A 23,460-nucleotide genomic window follows, 5' to 3' on the forward strand; every position below is an offset into this window, starting at 1 on the left:
GTTGACCCTAGCACCTTCCTCTACACACGCACTCGCCTCTTAGGGGTGTTCAGCCTCTTGGACTGGTTCCCAATTGCATTCCCTGTAGCTGAGTCAGTGAACATTTCCTTGTTGCATAGTTGGCTCTGATATGAAAGGCGGGCCAGATCCTCACCCCGCCTAAATCAGCATCAAGCTGCCTCCAGATAGCCAAGTGGTGGGGTGGTGAGAGATGCAGCGTGGACAGTCCTACCACAGAAAGTACAACCAAACCGTTAAGTCGTTTAAAGAGAGAATAGGTCACTGCACAGATGTAATGAAGGTGGTGATTTTGTGCAGGTTGGTATATGCATAGAGAGACGCACATCATAATGACTATATGTAAATATACCCAATAAAATTCTGCTCCTAAAACTGCATCATCTATTGTCTCCCAGTCATGCTCTTAGACTGAGCTCACCATGACTTGGACTCCAACAAGAGTCCATAGCGTGTAGCGGGAGCATAATTACAACTGTCGGTTGCATGAATCAGGGGAAGGAAAGTTGTCCGGCCTTTACTACCACCTTGGGCAACTGCCAGCGTCCATTACTTCTCCAAACCCCTGCACATTTGGGGCTTGATTGGCTGATCTTCCAAGGTCTCTTCCAGCCCTAATGTCTATGTCTGTGAAATTCTTTGCTCACCATCCTCTCCATAAGATTTGGATGGAGGATGCATTTGAACTAGTGTTACATACGTTGATTTAGTTGCACCACTTTAAAATCAAGATGAGCAGCTATTTGTAATTGCATGCATCCATTACAGCATCTCATCATGGTCTTGAGCAAACAGATACCCCAAGCTAGGACAGATGTAACCTTCCCCAGTGTACTGGGTAAAGTTACCCTGCCATAGGGGTTTCCGTTGGATCTCTGCTATTCTTCTATACTACCATACAAGTCATTGATACCAGTGTAAATATGGCATCTGCCCAGGCCTTTCGCTTTTTGAAAAATGGGAGTTTCTGTCCTTTCGGGTTACAGAAAAAATGAGCTGCTTATAACTTTATGGTTCAGAGACCAGAAAAGCAACAGTAAGATCACAACAGTTTTCATCCAAAAAAAAATACTGGAATTGTTTTAAGAGGATATCGCGACTGATGGGGGGGGCTACAATGAGTGTTTTGAGTGTTGGGGGTCCTTCGTCAGCAAGTGAATTAAAAAAGGAAACAAACTCACACATCTTGACGTCTACCCTAGCCAAATTAAGTGTTTCCATGGCATAGGTAAAATGAAAGCCTTTGTAGTTTGGTAATCCATACGCCTTTACCAGGCTGTACATGCAATTAGCTGTCCTTTTCATAGGCACTTCCAATTTAGCCAGGCACAAGCAAGGGTGGCTGATAGAGGGGATGTGTAATGTAAGGACTGTGGCGGGCCAGTAGGGGGTGCTCCTGTGTTAAGCCCCCCACCTCCCTGCGCCCGACTACCTGCCAGGCTCCGAATGTCTCCCTAGGGGCGCCTCACGTCCGGCCAACCCCCTTCCTGGAGCACACTCGCTAGCCTGGGGGTAACATAGCTGCCACCACCCTGAGAAGGGACTGTCTTAGCCCAGTGTCCTCGGGGAAACACAGGCCTAAAGTCCTATGGGTACTCGACCCAGTACAGGCACTTGGGGCACTTCCCCAAGTTGGGGGCAAAAAGGAAAGTCTCCCTTAGTCCGCAGACCTAAGGGGTCTCTTAGGCATAATTTAGACCCACCCCTCAACAAGTCTCCTCCACCGGTCACAAAGGAGAACTTTATTGGTTACAGGGGTGGGGTGAAAATAGAGTACAAGATTAAGCAATATCCTAGAAATCCTAAAGAGCAAACAGCCTGGCTGAGGTAGCCTTTTGATCACACATCTGAGTTACTGCCAGCTAGATATCTAACCAGATCTCGAGTAGCTCACTCACAAGCATCTTCCAAAGGCCGGTGAAGTTTCCCCTCCGGAGGCAGGCGGTTCCTAGCTCATGAGTTATGGGAAAGAGAGCCCGTTTCAGATGGTAAAGCTCCCCTGAGTCCCCCGCATGGCTGCTGCCCCCTCCTCCTGGGCAGTCCTAACTTATATAGCCCCTGTGACCTCATTTACCTGGTCCAATGGAGGCCAGCTCCAGTTGGCTGTCGGCCAACCAATTTGAAATACATCACCTGTTACCGGGCAGATTCCAGCTCCCCAGGTAGATGCCCCTCACCCAGGTGGCTGATGCCAGTCCCGTGGGCAGAGGGAGCAGGTCCCCCCTCCCTCAGGACTGCAGCCAGCTCAGGTTACCTAAAGAGACCGGCTGAGGTGTGACTCCTCTGTGCTGGGCCCATCTTAATCTCATTGTCACAGGGCAGAGATTTTGGGGAGAAACCAAGATGGCTTTCTGCCACAAGGACTATGGAGACCTACTTCTGTGCCTCTGGCTAGCTCCAGCACACTTGAGATAGCAATCAGAAGTCACACTTGGTAGAAATCCCTTAAGGAAACGCCACCGGACCAGGGCTCCCACAGGGCTGGCGATTGTATTTTATGCCCCTTCTGGTATGTGGAAGCCCTGCGGTCTTACCGTTACGACCTCAAATAAAGAGACTGTAATAAAGGACTCGGCTGCAGAGCATTACAATGAGGCCCAACAGGTGTCTGCTGAGTCTCTGAATGCGGGGACCTGCCCATGTGGAAACATGGGATTGTCTCCAGGCGGCGAGAGCTTTCCACGGATGTCGGCGGGCTGCGGCTTTCAGAGCTCCTCGGCACCCGGTGCAGTCTCGTGCTGTAGATGCACCAAGGGCCGACTCCCGAAGTGCGGGGCTTGCATGCTGCGGTACGCTGCCCAGCCTCTGAAGACAAGAGAGCACCTTCGTGCATGTTTTTAACCCAATAGCACCAGAAGCAAGCGCTGGTGGCTTGTTTCCCCTGGCACTTCAGTTTACCCTAAGTTTGATAAACCAGGAGAAGTCAGGTCCGTACTCCCGCCAACTCTCTTCTCCTTTGCTTTGCAAAGTGTTGAAGGGATGTTGTTGCTGCGATGGTCCAAGAAATGTGCAAGGGGCAAGAGCTGTTGTGGGTGAGACCTTTTACTGGGGTTGGGATAGAGACAGACAAGCTTTTGGGGGCCCTGGCGCCCTTCCTCCAGCCTCCAGAAAAGCAGACGCAGCTGAGCTAAGGCCGCTAAGTCAGAAGTATCTGGTCTCTCCCAGAGACCTGAGGAAGGCGGCCGTGATACCCCAAAGCCTGCCGGTGCCTAGCCCAACCATGCAGTAGGTCCCATAAAAATACCACCCATAGCAATTCTTGTTTCTTGCTTTACACAGAAACTCACGTGTCTTGTCTAAACACGGGCATCTCATATTGCTGAGCTACCCCCAGGTATAAAACACACGGCGTTGTGATGAAAGAAAGGCCTGAGACAGACTGGAAAGATCCAGGGCTACTTAAGAAAGGTGACAAAGGACGCTGGGAAACGAAGGATGTGAGCAAACAGTGAGGGAGACATTTCATATGTTTCTAAACAAGTCTGGAGAAAAGGGACTGTTTGCACACCCAAGGAGCGCTGCTGTTGCTTTGTATAACCGCCAGCCTTAGCCTTTCTTCCCCCTGTTGATGCCTTTCAGCGGCAGCACAAAACAAGCCTGCACGTGTCTGTCCTTGAACTTGGACAGACAGTCCCCAGAGCTGGCTGACGGGGAAAGTGCTGCCCCACGGTCAGGACTCAGGAGGAACGTGATTGCCCTGGTAATGACTCCCCTCCTCGGCCGCCAGATACGCGGGCTTAGGCAATGGGCCTCGTCGCAGCAGGGCACGCGGAGCTGGCTGCTGTCAGGCTGGCTTGGAGGAAAATGACTTGTGAGCAGAGGCTGAGGGGACTGGGCTTGTTTAATCTGGAAAAGAGAAGACGGAGAGGGGATTTGATAGCAGCCTTCAACTACGTGCTGCAACGAGGATGGAGCGGGGCTGGTCTCAGTGGGGGCAGACGACAGGACCAGGAGCAATGGGCTCCAGCTGCAGCAAGGGGAGTTGAGGTTGGATATTAGGAGAAACTCTCACGAGGAGGGTGCTGAAGCACGGAGACAGGCTCCCCAGAGCGGCGGTGCAGTCCCCATCCTTGGAGGTGTTTAAGCCCCAGGTAGACAAAGCCTTGGCGGGGATGATGTAGCTGGGGCTGGTCCTGCTTGGAGCAGGGGCTTGGACTAGATGTGACTCCTGAGCTCCCCTCAACCCTCATTTTCTGTGATTCCCTGATTCTATGAAAAACCACCTGGATCATACAGCCTACTGCTTGGGAAACTGCACGTCTCGGGCCGCGGGGCTGAGCTGTTCTGGTCGTGCGACTGAGGGCGATGGCAGGCAGGATTCAAACCCTGGGCTGTGAAAGGCATGAGGCTGGGAGGGGACAGGCCTGCTGCTTCGTAGCCGAATGCCTCCTGCATCAGCCTCACAGCTGAAGCCAGCTGAACGCAATGCAAAGGATGCCTTGGATGGCGGATCGCTCCCTTCACAGCTTCCTTTCGCCCTAAGCTACTCCCAGCCCCACGAAGAGGGTTGCTCCGGGGCAAACGCAGACCCAACCTGTTCCAGGGCAGCTTTTGGATCAGCTCAAGCAGCACGTACGCAGGGCCTGAAGCAGCCACCCCTGCACCCGGGGCATTCTCCGATGACGCGAGTCCCGGGTGCACTTTTCCGTCCCTTGCTCAGAAGTGAACGCGTCTCTTCAAAGTTCAAATGCGCATCGATCGACAGATCACCCGAGCCATTGGATCGCCCTGATCTCTCCTCCAGCAGGGCTGCAAAGAGGACGGATTTGCAGGTCCCGAGGGGATTTGCAACGGCTCTGCCTGCATCACGCTCACCGACAAGCCCACGGTTTCTGCACGGTTGAAAGGTTTACCCAGAGCCCGTGCAGCGGCACAAATCTCGTGCTGGACGTCTGCAGAGAGCCGTGCTGGACAGCAACAGCCTGTGTTATCAAAAAGGCTATTTATGTCCTCCTCCCTTCCTGAAGCGAGATCACTCGTTCAGCAGGGATCTCAAGCAAACGCCTTCCAGGCTGGGGAGACTTCATTCCTGTTGCGAGCTCAGCCACAGGCTTTCCTGCAGGAGGTTTTGGTCAAGCCACTGAGGCCTGGGTTGTGCTTGAGGGAAACAGCGAGGGGGCCAGACGGCAGCAGCTGGTTTCTTTGGACCTTCGCGGCCTGCTTGCAATGAGAGAAAGCATGCTTCCCCGCCTCCGGGGCGGGCTGGGGGTCTCAGCCATGCACGTGAGAGGCGCTGAGATCCTGAAAGCAGGGGGAGCGGGCTGTCCCTGCTGCATCACTAAACGACTTCCCTTTTTTGCAAGAGAAACCCAAGGCAGCCGGGTCTCTGCTTTGCAGGCCTGCCGAGCAGGTCCTGTACGGAGCTCCTCCATTGTCAGGAGTTGCCTGGTGTCTAAGTGTAGGATGGACTGTAATGGGTGGAATCAACACCGCTTTACTGTGATCCATAGGCCCTATACTACTGGCCAACTACAGGAGATTCGCTCTTCTCCCTGCTGCTCGCAAGCTGTCACAGCATGGTCTTTTATCAAGACAGTCCTGTTTGAAGAAAGATCAAGGGAGTCCAGTTCTACACACCTCTTTGTTCCCTCCGGGTATGTATATGCCAGTGAACCCTCGTTAATCCAACATGCTCAAATCAATTAGAAAGGCAGACTTTCATAACAGCTAGATACGCCTCTCAAGGATACAAAGGCTGACATTTTCACTAGCTCTGGTATTTAAAACCGCAATCAGTTCCAGCAATAAAACAGACAAGACTTTTTTTTCTTTTAATCTGGGTTTAAAAAATAGCCATGCTTCTGGCATGTCTTGAATTAGCTGCTTTAACTCGGAGGTTTTCAATCTTTTTTTTTCATGTGCAGATCCTTTAAAAAGTGCAAATGGAGGGGCAGACCTCTTGGCATTGGAAGTGTGGGTGCTCACATACGTCCCACGGATCATCGTCATTCTTCACGGACCCCTTAGACACAGCCTGCGGGCCCTCAGGGGTCCACAAACCACAGGCTGAAAACCTCTGCTCTAACTATATGGCAATTATTTTTTGCAAAAATCTTGTTGGTCTAATAAAAGATATCAGCTCTACTATGAGTCCATATGACATACAAAAAAATCTATCCAATGTTTGCACCACTTTATTACTGCCAGTAAGGGTCACTCTTGATGCAAAGAGGAAAGCAAGAAAATAAGGAAGTGTCAGAAAATTTAAAGGCAGAATATCCTATTAGTGCATAAAGTACAGAAGCATTATTATTATTATTATTATTATTAGGGAACCTAGACATGGCTCACAGCTTCCCTGAGCTCTGGTTGTGCCATTCTTCCCTTGACCAGAATATTAAAGTTAGAAAATTAGGAAATTAGACGGTTGAGGGAATTACACCTCTTGGCTTCTTTTGCTAAATGAGTTCCCTGATTATTTATGAAGCTAGGGGCTTTTAATGTTCAAGTTCTGTGTCCCTGTCCAGATTTTTGTACCAGGCACATGCCTATTTGTTGCAGATGAGGCAGATCACTGAAGGGGTTTGCAATGGTTTTAGGCATATAAGAGGCAGAGTGTCCTGATGATTATAGCAGCAAAGCAGGGGGGATCTTGATTAAAGATTCGGAGTTTGTGCCCCTTTCCAGGGGTGTCATAAACCGCATATACTCCAAAGAGCAATTCGAAAGCAGCTGCCCAGGGTAAGAGTATGATCCCGCTCCCAGTGACATCTAGGCAGATTTTTCCCTAAACTTATTCTCAGTACTAATTTCAGGATAGACGGGGGCAAGTTCATCTAACTCTCAGCCTTATAAATGAGGACCAGTTAGTAAACCTGGGGTTACAAACATGTACATGCATGCGCACACACACATGCATGCACACACGTGTGCACACCCACACACACACATTATTAGTGTAGCCCTCTCCTTAACGTCCCCCAGTTAGTAAACCTGGGTTTACAAACACATACATGCACACGCGCACACACACGTGCATGCACACACGTGTGCACACCCACACACACACATTATTAGTGTAGCCCTCCACTGAACATCCTCCAGTTAGTAAGCCCAGGTTTACAAACACATATGTGCACACACGCACACACACATATGCATGCACACACGTGTGCACACCCACGCACACACATTATTAGTGTAGCCCTCCACTGAACATCCCCCAGTTAGTAAACCCGGGTTTACAAACACATACATGCACACATACACATGCATGCGTGCACCCACGTATGCGCACACACACATTATTTCTGTAGCCCTCCACTGGACATCTGCAGACTCACAAGTGTGCCGGCACGCATTCACACTAAGGGAGGCCATCTGTTGCTCAAAGCAGGGGGGTGAGAAAGGACTAGACCAGCTTTGTCTTTGAGCCTTACATCCCAGGCAAACACCACCAGCAAGAGGTGATCTGGGTTTGAGAGCAAACTGCCGAGGGGGACAGGTAGATGGGGATTCGGGAAGGAAATCACCAGCCTATGAGGGTCAGTTCCTGCCTCTTCTTTAAAAGCCACAAAATCTTGGTGCAAGTAATTAAGGGCAGCCTCCGATGGTGCTTATAATCCAATAGACAGGGAGGGAAGAAACAGCCTGGGCTACACCGGTGCTAGATCTCCCCCCAGATTCCTCCTGACCCGGGGCTCCAGGGCTCCCCACGCCCTGAGCAGAAGGTAACATGAAACATGTCCAGACCCCGGGACCTGCCTACCCCCCTCCAGTGCAAACCCCTTCCTGGGAGGACCTGCGCCAGCTCTTATGCAATTGCAACAAGCCCTTTACGAAGGAGTCGGGTGTCCTGTGTGCGCCCAGCTCTAAATGCACCGAAGCACTTTTTGCTAATCCCCAGCAAAGGCCCACGTCCAAACCAGTGGACCGTGAAGCTGTTACCCAAGGGACCCATCCTGCTGCCCCCTTTCCTTGGAGGAAGACCCGAAAGGCCATTCATTTACTCATATTATCGTGACACAGATTTTCCCGAGGTGGGCAAGGAGTGGCATGATCTAAAACCCCCTGAAGTGACTGAAAAGGCTTTTATGAGTTTCGAGGGCTTCTGGCCAGGGCTGTGTCTGAGCAGCTGGTAGCACTCGGGTTTCTGTCCCTGCTCCACAGGTACAAAACAGTCTTTCAAGGAGCACCTGCCTGCCTTTCTCCCGCAAGATCCCTCCCAAGGAAATCAACATCTCCTGTTTGCAGATAGTTAGGGCTAAAGCTGGGCTTGCTGCCTATCAGAGCCCGGCCCCGTGGCATACGCAGCTTGCTCTTGGGGGGGGGCAGTGCATTTAACCGTCTCTCTCAAGCACAGCCTCCGTCTTGGATCAGGCCCCTGGGTAGCACCTCTGCCCTGTCTTCCCACTGATGCCAGCTTGCTGGAAGCATGCACAGTTATATCCAGCTTCCCCCCCTCTTCCAGCCACAGAATAATTTCCCCGCCAATCTGAGAGGGGTTGAACCAGAGCAATTTGGACAGATGCACTTGCCCGGGGTTGATGCAAAGGAGGTTCGAACCGGATCTAGCACCTTCTGGACAAACATGAACTGATGCGTGCGGGAAAGCCTGCAATCCAGATAAATTGCACTCGCCTACGGCAGCTGCCTCCCTTCTTTAGCAAATCTGGACAAATCAGCATGGATAAGCCAGGAGTCCCCTGCTCGGCCCCCCCAAAGAGTCGACCCGCTCTACCGTCCAAAACAGCCACTGAGTTCAGCGTGAGCCGGGAGCACTCTGCTTTTCCACGAATCGGGGCCTTTCTTTAGGTACCAAAACGCAGCTCGCAGGAGCGGAGGGAAGCAGGGCTGGAGGGGACTGCAGGACGGCACTGATCCCGTCCTCTGCTCGAGGCAGGATCAGGCCAAACAAAGCCATCCTAGACCAGCGTCTCTTCTTAAAACTGCACAAACAACTCTCCCCCAAACCAACCAGACTCACAACCCTGAGAGCCCCATAACCAGCCAGAGGCAAAGCAGGGGGGCAAGGCACTGCCAGCGTCCTGCTGCAGCTAGGACAGGAATTGCTTTGCTGAAGTACACTTGAGAGATGCCAGGCAGAGCGCCGAGCCCCCTGCTACGGAGGAAGGCAAAAGCCCCCACAGTCTGTCTGGCCACGGGGGAACTTTCCTTCCGGATCCCGTATGCCTCCATCAGCGTGACCCTGAGTGGAGATGCAAGACCCTCCAGCCAGGAACCTCCAGCTTTCAGTCCCAGAAGGAAAACCATCACACCCCTATCCAAACCCCCAAGAAAACCCTCTGATACGTATAGCAAATTCCTCCCCAGCCCCATGCGGCAAAGATGTGAGCGCCTAACTCTGCACACTCAAATCTGAGCTCATCGGCACTTTGCCCTTGGCATCCCAGCAGGAAACAGGTGGGGAGGGGGGGGTTTCTGTCCTCTTTTCCTTTGAAAACTGCGATGGGCGACAGACAGGCCCTGCCACACGGGTAAGAAGCATTCGGGACCCCTGAAAACCATCTCCCTGTATTGCAAAGAAAATGATCCTAGAGGAGGAAGAGAATTCCTCGCTGCGCAGGGTCGGCGACGCTCGGGGTGTTTTAGCGCCAGCTCTGGAGCACCTTCTCGCCCTGCGACGGATGCTCTAGCAATTGCTCCGTGAGCTTCTGCTCTCCTGCGAAATCCTGACTCGCTTGCCCCGAGCTGCAAGGCACTCGGAAACTCCCGGCTTTGAGAAATGCTTTCACAGCACTCGGGAAAGTTTTGCTACGCCAGCCCCCACTGTGGGGTACGGTACCAGGGTCCTCTGGCCACTTCCAGCTCCGGGGCCCCGTTGCGTCTGCGCTCAGCCCCTAAATTTGTCCCCTTACAAAGTATCCGAAGAGATGGACTTACCACTAGGACCAGAGTCCCCAGGCATTCGGCCAGTGCCTGCCTCAGGAGCTTGCTCCGGATCCTCAGCAGCCCATCGATTCGAGAAAGAAGCTCCTTTTGCCTGCCCATGGTGGCTGGGATCTTGCTCTGCTCTGGCAGAGAGGGGCTGACTCCTTTTCAGCTTGATATGTGGCTGGCAGACCTGGCTTTGCTTATAAATAAGTGGAGCTCTCCGTGACACACCTCCCCTCCGTAACCCCACCCTTTCCAGGCTCTCCCTTCAACTGCAACTTTTTTTTTTCCTTCTGCCTAGGACAGAGTGGGCGGCTTTCTTTTCATTACTCACCTACCCAGCAAGTATCCCGAGCCCCTTGCTTTGCAACACATCCCGCTTGCCTTGTCTCCGGGGTGGCACATGCACAGTGGGCCATCGGACCCCCGAGCAGCCCCCAGACACAGCCCATAAGCGTGCGCAGGCAGCTTGCAGAGTTCATGCCAAAGCACAAGGATTTTTGTCTTCTTCCCCCACCCTGTCCCAGCAGACTGCAGCTTTGCAGCTCGGTTGTGCCCTAGGCTTAGGAGCAGCTTGACAGAGATTTAATCGCTCTTGTAGTGCAATGGGGGAAGACGGGTTTGGATAGGCCGCTGTCAGGCCGCTGATTTCAGCCGTTCCCCCAGCAAAAAAAGCTGGTCAGAAACAGGGGCTAGAAATGGGCTCGGCTCAAAACCCAGGATCCAAACTCCGGCGCGAGAGCCAAACTCTTAAAAGAAAAAAAAGGAAACTTAAATCTTACACGTTCAAAAAAAAATCCCCCACAACAAAGCGAACCAAATGCGTATTTATTACCCACCCCGGTGAAGCTGCAGGGCTGGGCAGTATAACAAGACTTCAGTCCCTCTTGTGAGAGCAACGAAGAAAAGCCCTGGAAGATCCCTGGGAGCCGGGCGGGCGGCTGGTGGGAGTCTCCCCGGGGAGGCTTTGCACCGTGGCGTCCAGGGCCGTTCGCATCTGCCCTATCTCAGCACCTCGCATCAAATCCAGGTGCAAAATGAATCATCTCTCCCATTCCTCCCCTGCCGCTCAGCAGCGGCTTTGTACAACCTCGTGGAGCAGCTGAGAGAAAGCTGGAGGGAAGGATGTGACACTCAGGAGATGCTTACTCCGAATGTCGGGAGATGAGACCCCATCGCTTAATGTCTCCTAAATCAGGAGCAAAATCCCAGCCCCTGTGCCCTCACCCCGCTCAGCACATCCCAGCTTCGGGCAGAGCGGGGCTTGGAGTGGAAGCCCTTGGCCGGCTTTCCCAGCTCTGCCTTTCCCCGCTGGGCCGTGCACAAAGCCACAATTTTCTCCTTTTTTTAATGTAACCGCTGACCTTTTCCCTGAGGTGCCAGCAGACCTCACAGCAATTCTCCTGAATGTCAGCCGCGAGTGACCAGAGAGGGGCTAGGCCATAAAGCTGTCTAACAAAGCAAGGATCTCGGAAGGAATCCGCCAGTTCGGGGCGCACGTGGACTTGTGGGCACAGGAAAGCACGGCTTTGCTGCAACGCCCACAATCGTCTCCTTGTGCCCAGGCTTGGAACCAGCATCACTGAAAGCCAGAGCAGTCCTCCAAGCTTTGAGGTGTTGCGGCCTTTGGATTTAGGAACCGCTATTCAAGAGATGTGACGAAGTTGCTTCAAAGTGCACAGAGCTGTGCACCGAACTGGAGCCCAGGGGAAGCGCGTGGCGACTACTACATTGCAACTACAAGGTGAGCTTCTGCACCAGCCCCCGTGAAGTCGGGGGTGCGGACTTGCTCCCGGGGCGTTCAGGGCCAGTCCGATTTGGGACTTGAGCCCTCAGGGAGTGTCACTGCCATGCAGATGGGTGAAAGGGCCAGATACGTGGGCTCTGCCTCCGTAGGGTCCCATCCCCGTAATATCTGGATGCAGCCATGTCTTCCTGGGGCCCCACAGTGCTTCTGGGCCGGAGACAGCGGGCAAGGGGAGGTACTGAGTGTCCCAGGATGGAAAGTGGCAATAACATTAATGTCAGCAATGGAGATTTCCACCAGTCTCGGACTGCACGAGCAGCCCAGGCTGCAGAGTCCTTAACTCACAGCGTGACCCCGAACAAGTGACATCACCTCTCCCCACCTCGGTGTCCCCATCAGTAAAGTGGGGACAGTGACTATGTATTACCTCCATGGGGAGCTGTGAGGGTGAATCACCAGGGTCCAGGTTGCAAAATGCCTGAGGTGAGCTCACGAATGCTTACGCAAGGTTTTCTCAGTGTTGTGATTGCCCAGGAAAGGTTGGGAAGGGGTGATGGTGCAATCTGGAATAAAGGGCTGGGTGCTTTTCAGGACTGACACTGTCAAAGCCCAGGAAGATTACAAATGGAGCCGCAAATAAGTCCCTTTGCAGCGAGTCAGGTAGGCCTGCGTCACAGAGCAAGTGTGACACACGCACACACACGCCTCATCTCAGCCAAGGAGCCTTGAACAGGCCCCCCCAAAATCCAAATGCGTGACAGGGAGCCCTTCTCATGTACCAGCGCTGCCGGAAAAAACAAGCCAAGAGGATACCGGGTTGCATCAACGGGAGGGTCACCTCCCAATCAAAGGGAGCGCTCCTTCGGCTCCTTTCAGCACTAGTGACACCTCTCCTGGAGAGTGGTGTCCAGTTTTGGGCCCCACACTTCAAGAAAGATGGGGCCGGCTTGGAAAAGAGTCCAGTGCCGGACAGCAAACATGAGTGGAGTCGACAGCAGTCTTCAAACATCTGAAGGGCTGTTTACAGAGAGGACGGCAATGGGCTTTTCTCTGTGGCTGTAGGGGACAGGACTAGGAGCAACAACCTCAAGCTGCAGCAGAAGAAATGTAGGTTGGAGATCGGGAGGAAATTTCTGACTTGGAGAGGGGTCAAGCACTGGGACAGGCACCTAGAAACGCTGTAAGATCCCTGTTTTTGGCAGTGTTGAGGAGCAGGTTCAACAGACCCTTGGCCGGGATGGTTTGGCCAGGGCTGATCCTGGCTTGAGCAGGGGCTGGACTAGATGGCCTTGTGATTTTCTGGGTGCTGCATAGAGTAATGGATAGCCCAAAGCCCAGGGTGGGGTTGTGCTGTGCCTGTAGTCGCACCTGCACCTTTCTTGGCTGCCAACACGGTCAACCTCTCTTTTGCAAGCCGAGACCTCGCTTTCCTCACTGAGAGCGGGGAAGGCTGCAAAAGGGCGTGCTCCTTAAGTCTCCAGTGGTCAAGCCCGCTGGGTTTTACCCATGCAAATGTCAAAGGCACAAACCCAGACACTTTGGGGAACTCATCTTTTCATAGAATCATAGACTCACAGCAGCCGGGTCAGAGGGACCTTGTAGATCTTCACGTCCGACCCCCCGCCTGGGCGGGAGAAAAGACTGGACTCAGGTAGTCCAGCCAGGTAGGCATCCGGCCTCTTCTTAAAGCCCCCCAGGGCAGGAGCCAGCACCACTTCCCTTGGAAGTTGGTTCCAGCTCCTAGCCGCCCGGACCGTGAAGTCATTCTTGCGGATGTCTGATCTAAACCTCCTCTCCAACAACTTGTGTCCATTGTTCCTTGTAATGCGGGGGGTGCTCGGGGAAACACGGTCTCCCCCAAACCCTTCTGCTCCCCCCTAGTGAGCCTATAGACAGTCACCAGGTCCCCCCTCAGCCTTCTCTTGTGGAGGCTGAACAGGTTCAGGTCCCGTCACCTCTCCTTGTAGGGCCTGCCCTGCAGTCCCAGGATCATGCCAGTGGCCTTCTCCGGACCCTCTCCATGCTGCCCACATCCCTCCTGCAGTGCGGCGCCCAGAACTGGACGCAGTCCTCCAGCGGCGGCCTGACCAGTGCCGCATAGAGGGGGAGGATCACCTCCCTGGCCCTGCTCGAGATGCATCTGTGGATGCAGGACAAGGTGCGGTTGGCCTTCCTGACCGCGTCCCCACACTGCCGGCCCATGTTCATCTTGGAGTCAATAATGACTCCCAGATCCCTTTCTGCCTCTGTGCAACTCACTCTCCATCACTGACACGCATGCAGCCTGCGCTGTAAGGACTCATTGAGCCCTGATGGAGTCTAAAGGCAACGCTCACCACCAGCAATGGCCCCTCCAGCTCAGCTAGGTAATGAATAAATTAGCATCCTTCCACGGATATCCAGGGGTCTGCAAAGCCTTTCCCTTGCAAGGAAGCACCAGTGGCATATTTCACATGAGGATCTGGGCCTTTAATATAGAGAAGTGCAAGGTGCTGCACCTGAGTAGGAAGAACCCCCCACCATACTTACAAGCTCGGCAGTGCTACGCTTGCATGATGACTGAAAGGGACTTGGGGATCTTGACTGACCACAAGATGAACAGGAGCCACCAATGCAACACGGGGGCTGAAAAAGCAAAGCAAACTCTGGTGTGCATCCACCGATGCATCTCAAGCGAAACCAGGGAAGTCATCCTCCCCCTTTACACGGCCCCAGTGAGACCACAGCTGGAGTACTGCGTCCGATTTTGGGCTCCCACTTCAGGAGGGGTGGAGAGCCATCCATGTAATCCAAGGTCTGGGGGGCAGGCCGTACGAGGAGGGGCTGAGAGACTCGGGACTCTTCAGTCTGGAGAGGAGAAGGCTCGGGGGGACTTGGTGGCAGCTGCAAGTATATAAGAGGGGGACATCAGGACAAGAGTTGCACATTTGGGACCTCGATGGACAGATCCCCATGCCTGCCTATTGACTCCCCTGCCGTAGGAAAGCCTACAAATCCTTTCACGTCTTGCAGCTGTGCGGCTTCACATCCGCTGAGGAGCTGGCTCTAGAAACCGAATTTTCTAGCTAAGATCTAAGCCTACTGGGTGTCAATGACCTTGTTAGAAAGCGAGTGGGCTTGGCAGTTTGAGCTTCCCGTCCAGTTCTTCCTTGTTCACGTGTCCAGCAAGGACGAACACATGATTCATACCGGGGCGTAATGACTCACCTGGGACACGCAGGGTTGGGTCACTACCTGATATGAAAGGCTTTGTGCCAGGGGGTCATCAGGTTGCGGCATCACAAGATGCACCATTGCAACAGCTTCTTTTTGGAAAAGTACCTCTGGCCATCTCCTCTCCATTAAAAAGCTGAGGCAGGAGCCAGGAGACTCGTTCAGAAGATGGGCTGCTTCGTGAAGAAAAGGGAGGGAAGAAGGCAAGTTTCCAAGGAAAGTTTAGCTGGAGGGAGGGGAAGAGTTCAGTGGTTTCACCCTCCCTTGGCATCCCAAGCTTTGCAAGAACAAGACACCCAAGCCTCCGCTGAGTCAGCTCAGCCCTCCGTCCTCCCAAGGTCTGTTTTGGGGCAGGTCCTCAGCAGGTGTAGGTGGGCCCAGTCCCCAGCTGTCTCCCAGGCACAATTCCCTTAAGACAGCAAAGTCCCACCTTCCTCCGGACTGACCTTGGTCTAAGGCCTACTCTCTCTGGGAAAACTCAACGGCAAAACAATTGTAAAACATCTCGTTCTGCGATAGCTGCCCCTGAAAGCTGCCCGAGTGGCTACCCTGTCCCCAAATAACATCAATTTTATTCCAGAATGAATTATTCTGCTTTCAAGGTGCATGGATTACTCCAGAAAACAATGCGTTTTGATTAAGGAATAAGGCAGGCAAGGTTCTTGGGGTAGATGTGATATCTTTTATTTGACCGACTGAGCAGTCGGAAAAAAGGTCTTTGCAAACTTTTGGGTGCAGTCACCCTTTGTCAGGCCTAGGGAGTCTGTCTGCAAGAGAAATTATTCTGGAATAGCTCGGCTTGCTTAGCCTGGCAAAGCAAAGGCCAAAAGGGCATCTCATGATACAGCCATCCAGGATAAACAGCAGAAAGACCACAGAGCTCTTCAAGCTAAGGGACAACGGGTAGAAGAATCAATGGGAATAAACGGGCTGTGATTAAATTTAAGCTGGAAATTGGAAGACGAGGTCATCAGAATGAGGGTGTGAAGCTGCTTTCCACGAGGGATGCTCAAATGAAGAGCAGCAATTCATCTGAAGAGGGAACTTGGTCTGTTTATGGAAGGGATTGTGCGATGTGGCATCTGGCAGGTCCATGGCATCCGACCCTACCCCCTTTTCAAAAGCCACTGCCTGGAAGGGAGTTACTATTGCTGTGCCCCCATATGGGGTGAGAATTAAGCTGTTTGGGTCCACAGAGGAGAGACCCCAGCGCTCGTGGGGCTTTCAGCCACTTGCTGTGGCTCCCTCCCTGTACCCACCTCTGCTACAGCTCCCATCCCATGCCAGCGCTTTGCACAATAGACTAACTCTGTATGCTGCGAAGGACATTCGATCCCCGCCTGCCTTCGCATGGGCCTGCATCCTAAGGGAGTTCACACGCCAGCCCCTTTCTCCCCGGGTCCTTCAAGCCCGAAACCCCATCCGTAAGCAAACAGGCATTAAGAAGCTGCATTGTGACATGAATTTCTGAGCTGCCGCCATGAAATAAATCCCCAGCTGAAGACAATAACTGTCAGGGTTAGCTTTAGGGATTAGACCCTTGGATCCTCGAGCTGGGTGTGGAGGACTGGCATGGACATGCCATTTTCAGCAGAAAGCCCGGGGTGTGGAGACCAGGGAGCTGTGAGCAGAAAGGCTTAGACAATCAATCGGTGCAGGACCATTGTTCGGAGCAGGGAGGGGAAGAGACGTGGCCCTGGGTTTTGGTTCGGTGGTGTTGATACTGCGGGGCTGAGCATCCATCCAGCTGGCTTAGGTTCCTGGCAACCTACAACTGACCTGAGATAGCCCACAGCCAAGACAGCCAGCTTTTCCTTCATTCAAACTCAACTGGCCAGGAAATTTGTGGAGTCAGTACCTTTGCCCATTCATCCTGGCACCGGCTGAGTCCTGCATGCACTGCCACCATTTACTGTCCACTCCCTCCCATGCAGCTGGGCTGAGCTGGGCTGGACAGGCCAGTGCAAAAAGCCCCATCTTTTACAGAATCCCCACACTTTATATTTCACTCCAAATCCGACCTGGTCACCCCTGAATGAAGGACTCTGCGTGTTGTACTCCTGCCTGTCTGTACAATCGCAGACCATGAGGGTGGGAGGGAGCTCAGGAGGTCACATCTAGTCCAACCCCTGCTCCAAGCAGGACCAGCCCCAACTGCATCATCCCAGCCAGGGCTTTGTCTACCCAGGTTTTAAAAACCGCCAAGGATGGAGATCCCACAACTTCTCTGGTAACCTGGTCATGTTTTACTACCCTCCTTGTGAGAAAGTTTTTCCTAATATCCAACCTCAACTCCCCTGACTACAGCTTGAGCCCATTGCTCCTTGTCCTGCCATCTGCCCCCACTGAGACCAGTCCAGCTCCATCCTCTTTGCAGCCCCCCTGCAGGGAGGTGACGGCTGCTATCAAATCCCCTTCGGGCTTCTCTTCTGCAGACTCAATAAACCCATTTCCCCCAGCCTCTCCTCACCAGTCCTGTCCCCCAGCTCCACAACCATTTTCATTGCCCTCCATTGGACTCTCTCCAATGCGTCCACATCCTTTCTGCATTGGGGGCCCACAGCTGGACACAGGACTCCAGATGTGGCCTCCCCAGTGCTGAAGTGGGAGGAAGAATCGCTGCCCTGGATCTGCTGGCAATGCTCCTACCGATGCAGCCCAGGATGCCGGTAGCCTTCTTCCCAACATCATTCAAAACTGACCCGTAATACTTGACTGTTTGTCATTCCTCCTTCTGCTAAAACCATCTCCAAAACCCTTGGAGATACTTGGTTGAATAAGAGTGGAGTGAAGCAATGGGAGTCAGCAGGATGTGCCCAGATTACTGAATTACCAGATAAAATCGCTTCCATTCATGTCACTGGAGGCCTGCCTAGGTGCTACTGTAGGTGCCAGCCGGTAGTGCAGTCTTGCACAACAGTTATGAAAGTGCTTTATTGCTGGCACAAAGATACCCACCTGCTCCTCCCAGGGAGAACTAATAAAAATCACACTCAAAAGCAATTACCCACCCCAGCAAGGTGAGGGAAGGGGAGTTTTGCAAGGCAGCATGAAGCTAGCAGCATGTCTGACTCCAGACCTGCGTGTATATGTACATGTATATGTACACAGACAAAGGCACAAGCTTATATATATCCATGCCATATGTACATACAAACACACACATGCACACACCCACCCCAGATTTTACATGCAAGTTGAGTTAACTGGTCTCCACATCTTTATCATCATGCAGTGTCATCACACCCGCTCTGAATCGCAAGTGCCACAGACAAAAGCTGGCCATGCTCTTGCGATTCGTAACGACAAGTAAACAGTCATTACTGTTTTGCAGTCTTACAGTGCCTTGACTTGGATGGTCTTGAGGCATTGCTTTATCAACTTAATGAGGCATCACGGCCAACTGTACGAGCTGGGTAAGCATTATGTTGCAGGTGGGGAAACTGAGGCAGAGTGGTATAGCGATCTCACTGGGCTGAAATCCAGGCAGAGGGGCTTATGTCCCGCTGCGGCGCTATGGCAAGGGATTGGAAGCAGAGCTGGGATAAAAGCCTGACATCACTGGTGAGACTCTTTGGTTTTGGTGGTGCCAGCATTTCACTCTAGCAGCGGTGGACACTCCCGACTGCGCACATTTGCTGCGTCTTGGTTTTGCGACTCTGCAAATCACTAACATCCCAAAGTGGATTTGCAGGTCCAGGTAGGTTACCATTTTAACCCCTCCAAGTGATTTAGGACCTTTGGTCCCATTTTCAATCCTCTCCTCAGTACCAAAGCATCATGTTTGCAGGGAGGTACCTGAGGGGGTTTACATCACAGTGGGCACGTCTACACATTTATTAATGCGCAGTAGTTACTGCTCTTGTAGTTTAGTGCTGAACCACCAGCACAGCGAGACAAGTTCTTCCTACTATCCAACCTGGCTGCAACTGAAGACAGTTACCTCTTGCCTTGTCCCCTGCGGCCAAAGTGACCAGTCTCTCCCCATCGTCTTCATAACCACTCTTCAGGTATTTGAAGATTGTGACCAAATCCCTGCTCAGCTTCCACTGGGCTAAATAATCCTAGTTCTTTCAGCCTCTCCTTGTAAGTCATGCTTCCCAGGCCTCTTGTCATTGGTGTTGCTCTCCCCTGGGCGTCCTCTATTTATTCTGCATCTTTTTTAAAATATATTACCCAAAATTGGACAAAATCCTTGAGGTGAGGCACGTGTGGGATTGCAGGGGCAGGCACAGCCTAAATCACACGATGAGCTGAGAGAGGCTTGAGCGTGCTCAGGGAACACCGTATTTTCTCACATACAACACACCCCAGAATATAGTAGCGTGGACTTTGTTTTGAAAGACAGAATGAAGGGTGGGGAAAAAAAAGGTTATTTCCAGAGTAATAGCTGCATAGACCAGGGACAGTGCTTCATCTTCAGCTCACTTGTTCTCCCTTTTTCGGTCAACTAAACTTCAAACCCTAACCGCTGATCCAGACTGGTTTCCCTGGGTGGATGTATGATTTTGAAAAGAGCTAAGGAATTTCCAGGAAGGAGACCAAGAGCAGAAAAACTGCCCTAAGAAATGTTAGCTTCATTAGTGGGGCAATCAAGACCATTAAAAAGGATGCCGATTGTTAACACTGCTACAGGGAAGAACAAGGAGCTGTTAAGTCAATTGACTCCCTCCAGTGCCTGAATAATAGTGCATATGGAGCAGGACTCAAAGTGGGGTGCTTCTCCTCTGGGCAGAAAATCTGCTTTCCCACTTAATACATGCACCCCAGTTTTGTGGGGGAAAGCACATGTTGTATGCAAGAAGATACAGTATTCAGACAGTTGAGCCATAACAACGCTATCAAATCTCTGACTGGATAAGTGCAAACTCCAAAGGCTTCTAGCTTCACCCCACTGAGAAGAGTTTTGGCTAGGAAGTCAAAAAGCACATCCTTGATGAAGAAAAGGCCCCTGCCTTTCAGTCCCAAGGCCACAACATGGGTATGACTAAACTTCCCCACCAGAATTTATTAGCACTGGAAAAAAAACAATGCATTTCTCTGTAGCCTTGTTCTTGGAAATGGCTGAACTAGTTTCACAGGCAGAGATTGCTTCCTCAGTGCTCTTGCTCTTTCACGCATATCCACAACGTGCACGTGCCCACCCCTGCCTCCCCCAAACAGCTGTATCCCTCGTCCTGCTTCTCTCATGCACAGTTCAGAGATCACTCCCAACTCTGTGGCCGGTCGCCTGCCATACCTGCCATTTGTCCAGCAACCCCACCACCCACCAGTACCTAGTGCTGCCTGGATTGGGCCATCCTCCTCCACCCAGGCTGCATAGACAAGATGTCTTTCATTTCCCACCCCCTTAAGCGCCTACCATAGGGAACTATGGTCTTCCCCTATCCCCTCCCCACACTGCATGGCTGGGCTTTGAGATGAAAGATCCCTGGAGGGGAAGGGGATGAGTGTGGGGAAGAGTGGATCCAATGTTTGATTGCAGTGGGGGTGAGGATAGGCAGTGACTAGGCATTGTTGGGGGTGATTCAGGCAGGCAGAGTGAGACTGGGTGGATAATGGATGACAGGGACACTATGCCCTGTTCCTGGGAGACCCAGTTGACCAGGAGGAATGGAAAATGACCTCTCCAAGCACAGGTAGAGAGAAAGCCAGCCTCTGTATGGTGGGGTGGTGGAGAGGGTAGTAGGGGTGCTGGTGAGAACGTGCGTGGCCTGTGGGGGAGTGTAGCTGGGGGGATCTATCCCTGCCTTTTACATGTGTCAGAAGACTGGGTGATCTGGGTGTATACAGGGCATTGAGTGAATGTGTATGTGCATGTGTGTGCACGTGCATTCGGGGACTGGGTAACTTGGCTGTGCACTGTACATGGTGTGTGTATGCAGGGGGAGCACACGATGTGCCCGTGTACTGTGTATATAAGTATTGCGGGGTTACCTGGCTTCATTGTGGGCTGTGTGCTGGGGAGCAGGTGGCTTTGCGTGCCATGGGTTTTGGGGAGGAGACCTGGTGCTGGGCATCATTTTTGTGTCAACATATGTGGGTGAGCCAACATGCGAGTCAGACGGCTCCTCATGAGTGTTGTGGTTCACATGTGTCAGAGGGAAGAAGCCAGCTATGCCCTGTGCGCAGTTGTATGTGCACGCCTGCATGTGTGCGCATGATGGAGCCTGCTCGTGTCAACAATAGCCTCACTCTGCACCCGTCTCCAGGAAAACCCTCCTGCCCTTTAGCACCGCTGCTTCCCAGAGCTCAGGAGCTCCCCTTCCTGGGAATGGACACGATCCACCCTGTGTGTGGGTACATGCACAAGTGTGGAGGAGAGTAGACAAACCTAGCAGCTGCAGACTAGGCTTTGGCTTCTCCCCAGTTCTGCTTGCTCCCCGCATTGGGAAGGCTGCTCTGCTGAGCTGAATCCCTTAGCTGGCAAGGGCTGGCAGCCCACGAGCTCCCCAGTTACATAAGGGAGAGGATGCACATTTTCAAGTCATTATGAGGTTACACAATCAGTGATTCCAGTTGGCGCTGGGTGCTTGCATCTCAAGCCTGCCTACTGGAGCCAGGGAAGAGGTGTGACCCAGCCAGGCGTCAGGCTAGCAAATTGCTCTGGGGTGCTTTCTACTGAAGGATCCTGCCCTTTCACTGGGGCATGATAGAGCCTGCCCATGTCAACAACAGCCCCACTCCACACCCGGCTCCAGAAAACCCCTCCACCCTTTAGCACAGCTGCTTCCACAGGGCCCAGGGAGCTCCTCTCCCCAGCAATGCACACAGTTCACCCTGTAACCCCCGGCACATGTGTGCAAGCCCCACCATGCCTTGGGCTAATGCATCTCTCCCATGGTGGCACCTGGTCTGGATTGAAAGAGGTCTGGCATGAGACAAAACCCTGGGGGTATTATTTCCCCTCATTATAAAATAAATCCTACCTTATTTCTAACTTGCATTTGTCTGGCTTCAGCTTCGACCCACATATTCTTTTTAAGCTGTTCTCCAATAAATCAGAAACGTTGATTGCTTCTCCCCAGGAAGGTACCTGCTCACTGTAATCAGTCCCCTCTCAGTCTTCCTTAGACACTAAACAGATTGCAGCTTCTATGCCTCCCACTTCAAGGCATTTCCTCCAGCTTTCAATCCCTGTCATAGCTATTTCTGCACCCACATCCTCCCGAAGAACATGCACACCAGGGTGGGTTGCAATATTCTCTACTATCTTCTTCCATGTGCAAAGGGAAATTTCTTTTCCTCTGGCTGCCCCTCTTCAAGCAGCCTAGTATCCCATTAGCTCTTGCACATCTGGTGAGGATAAAGGAACCAAAACCTGTAAGATGCTCGGATATAGCAGGGACGGGGATCATACAGCTGCCCCGGGCACGTTGATCGTAGATCACTGTGCAACCAGCGAATTTTCGTTACCCCGACTCTTTATGTGATATTGCAATGATGGTGCCATCTCCCTCAGCTTTATCCTTTCTGCTGACCCGTGCATCTGCCGTAACTCAGACATGAGGCTACGGAAAGCCCAGGAGCGGAAACATGCTGAGATTCCTACTGGTGACCTTCCCTTTCCACCCAACAATATATATCACGTTCAAAGCCGTCAGTGAGTTCAGTGAAGTTTTTCCCGACTGAAATTCAGGGATGGTTCAAGTCCAGGATGCAGAAGATTCTGGTGTTTTTATCCCTGGAGTCACTCACCAGTCATAGAATCACAGAAACACAGAAGTCGGGTCGGAGGGACCTTGTAGATCTTCAAGCCCGACCCCCCGCCTGGGTGGGAGAAAAACTGGGCTCAAATGAGTCCAGCTGGGTAGGCATCAAGCCTCTTCTTAAAGCCCCCCAGGGTAGGAGCCAGCACCACTTCCCTGGGAAGTTGTTTCCAGCTCCTAGCCACCCAGACCATGAAGTAGTTCTTGCATTTGTCTAATCTAAACCTCCTCTCCAATAATTTGTGTCCATTGTTCCTTGTCATGCCAGGGGGTGCACGGGAAAACAGTGTCTCCCCCAAACCCTTCTGGTCCCCACTAGTGAGTTTATAGACAGTCACCAGGTCCCCCCTCAGCCTTCGTTTGTGGAGGCTGAACAGGTTTAGGTCCCATAGTCTGTCATTGTAAGGTCTGCCCTGTAGTCCCCGGATCATGCGAGTGGCCTCCTCTGGACCCTCTCCATGCTGCCCACATCCCTCCTGCAGTGCGGCGCCCAGAACTGGACGCAGTCCTCCAGCTGCGGCCTGACCGGTGCCGCATAGAGGGGGAGGATCACCTCCCTGGACCTGCTCGAGATGCATCTGTGGATGCAGGACAAGGTGCGGTTGGCCTTCCTGACTGCGTCCCCACACTGCTGGCCCATGTTCATCTCGGAGTCAATAATGACTCCAAGATCCCTTTCTGCCTCTGTGCTCTCAAGAAGGGAGTTTCCCATCTTACAAGTGTGCTGCTGGTTTCTACTGCCCACGTGCAGCACCCTGCACTTGTCAGGATTGAAACACATCCTGTTTTTGCTGGCCCACCCCTGTAACCTGTCCAGGTCTTGTTGCAGTCTTTCTCTCCCTACTACCGTGCTCACCTCACCCCAAATTTTGGTATCATCAGCAAATTTAAGCAGGTTGCATTTCACCCCGTCGTCCAAATCGCTGATGAAGAAATTGA

The 23,460-nt window shown here is 52.5% G+C and overlaps 1 protein-coding gene across 1 annotated transcript in view; it reads right to left on the bottom strand.

Moving 5' to 3' along the window:
• LOC109307770 (aquaporin-3) overlaps positions 1-10,053 on the bottom strand; it is a 20,140-nt gene extending 10,087 nt beyond the window's left edge. The window contains exon 1 of the mRNA XM_019531842.1: positions 9,862-10,053. Within this exon, the coding sequence (XP_019387387.1) occupies positions 9,862-9,969 (108 nt within the window). The 5' untranslated portion in view covers positions 9,970-10,053. The remainder of the gene's footprint in view (positions 1-9,861) is intronic.
• Positions 10,054-23,460: the final 13,407 nt, after the last annotated feature.

Source organism: Crocodylus porosus, unplaced genomic scaffold (genome assembly GCF_001723895.1).
Source record: "Crocodylus porosus isolate Cpor-Errol unplaced genomic scaffold, CroPor_comp1, whole genome shotgun sequence".
Taxonomy (NCBI): Eukaryota; Metazoa; Chordata; order Crocodylia; family Crocodylidae; genus Crocodylus; species Crocodylus porosus.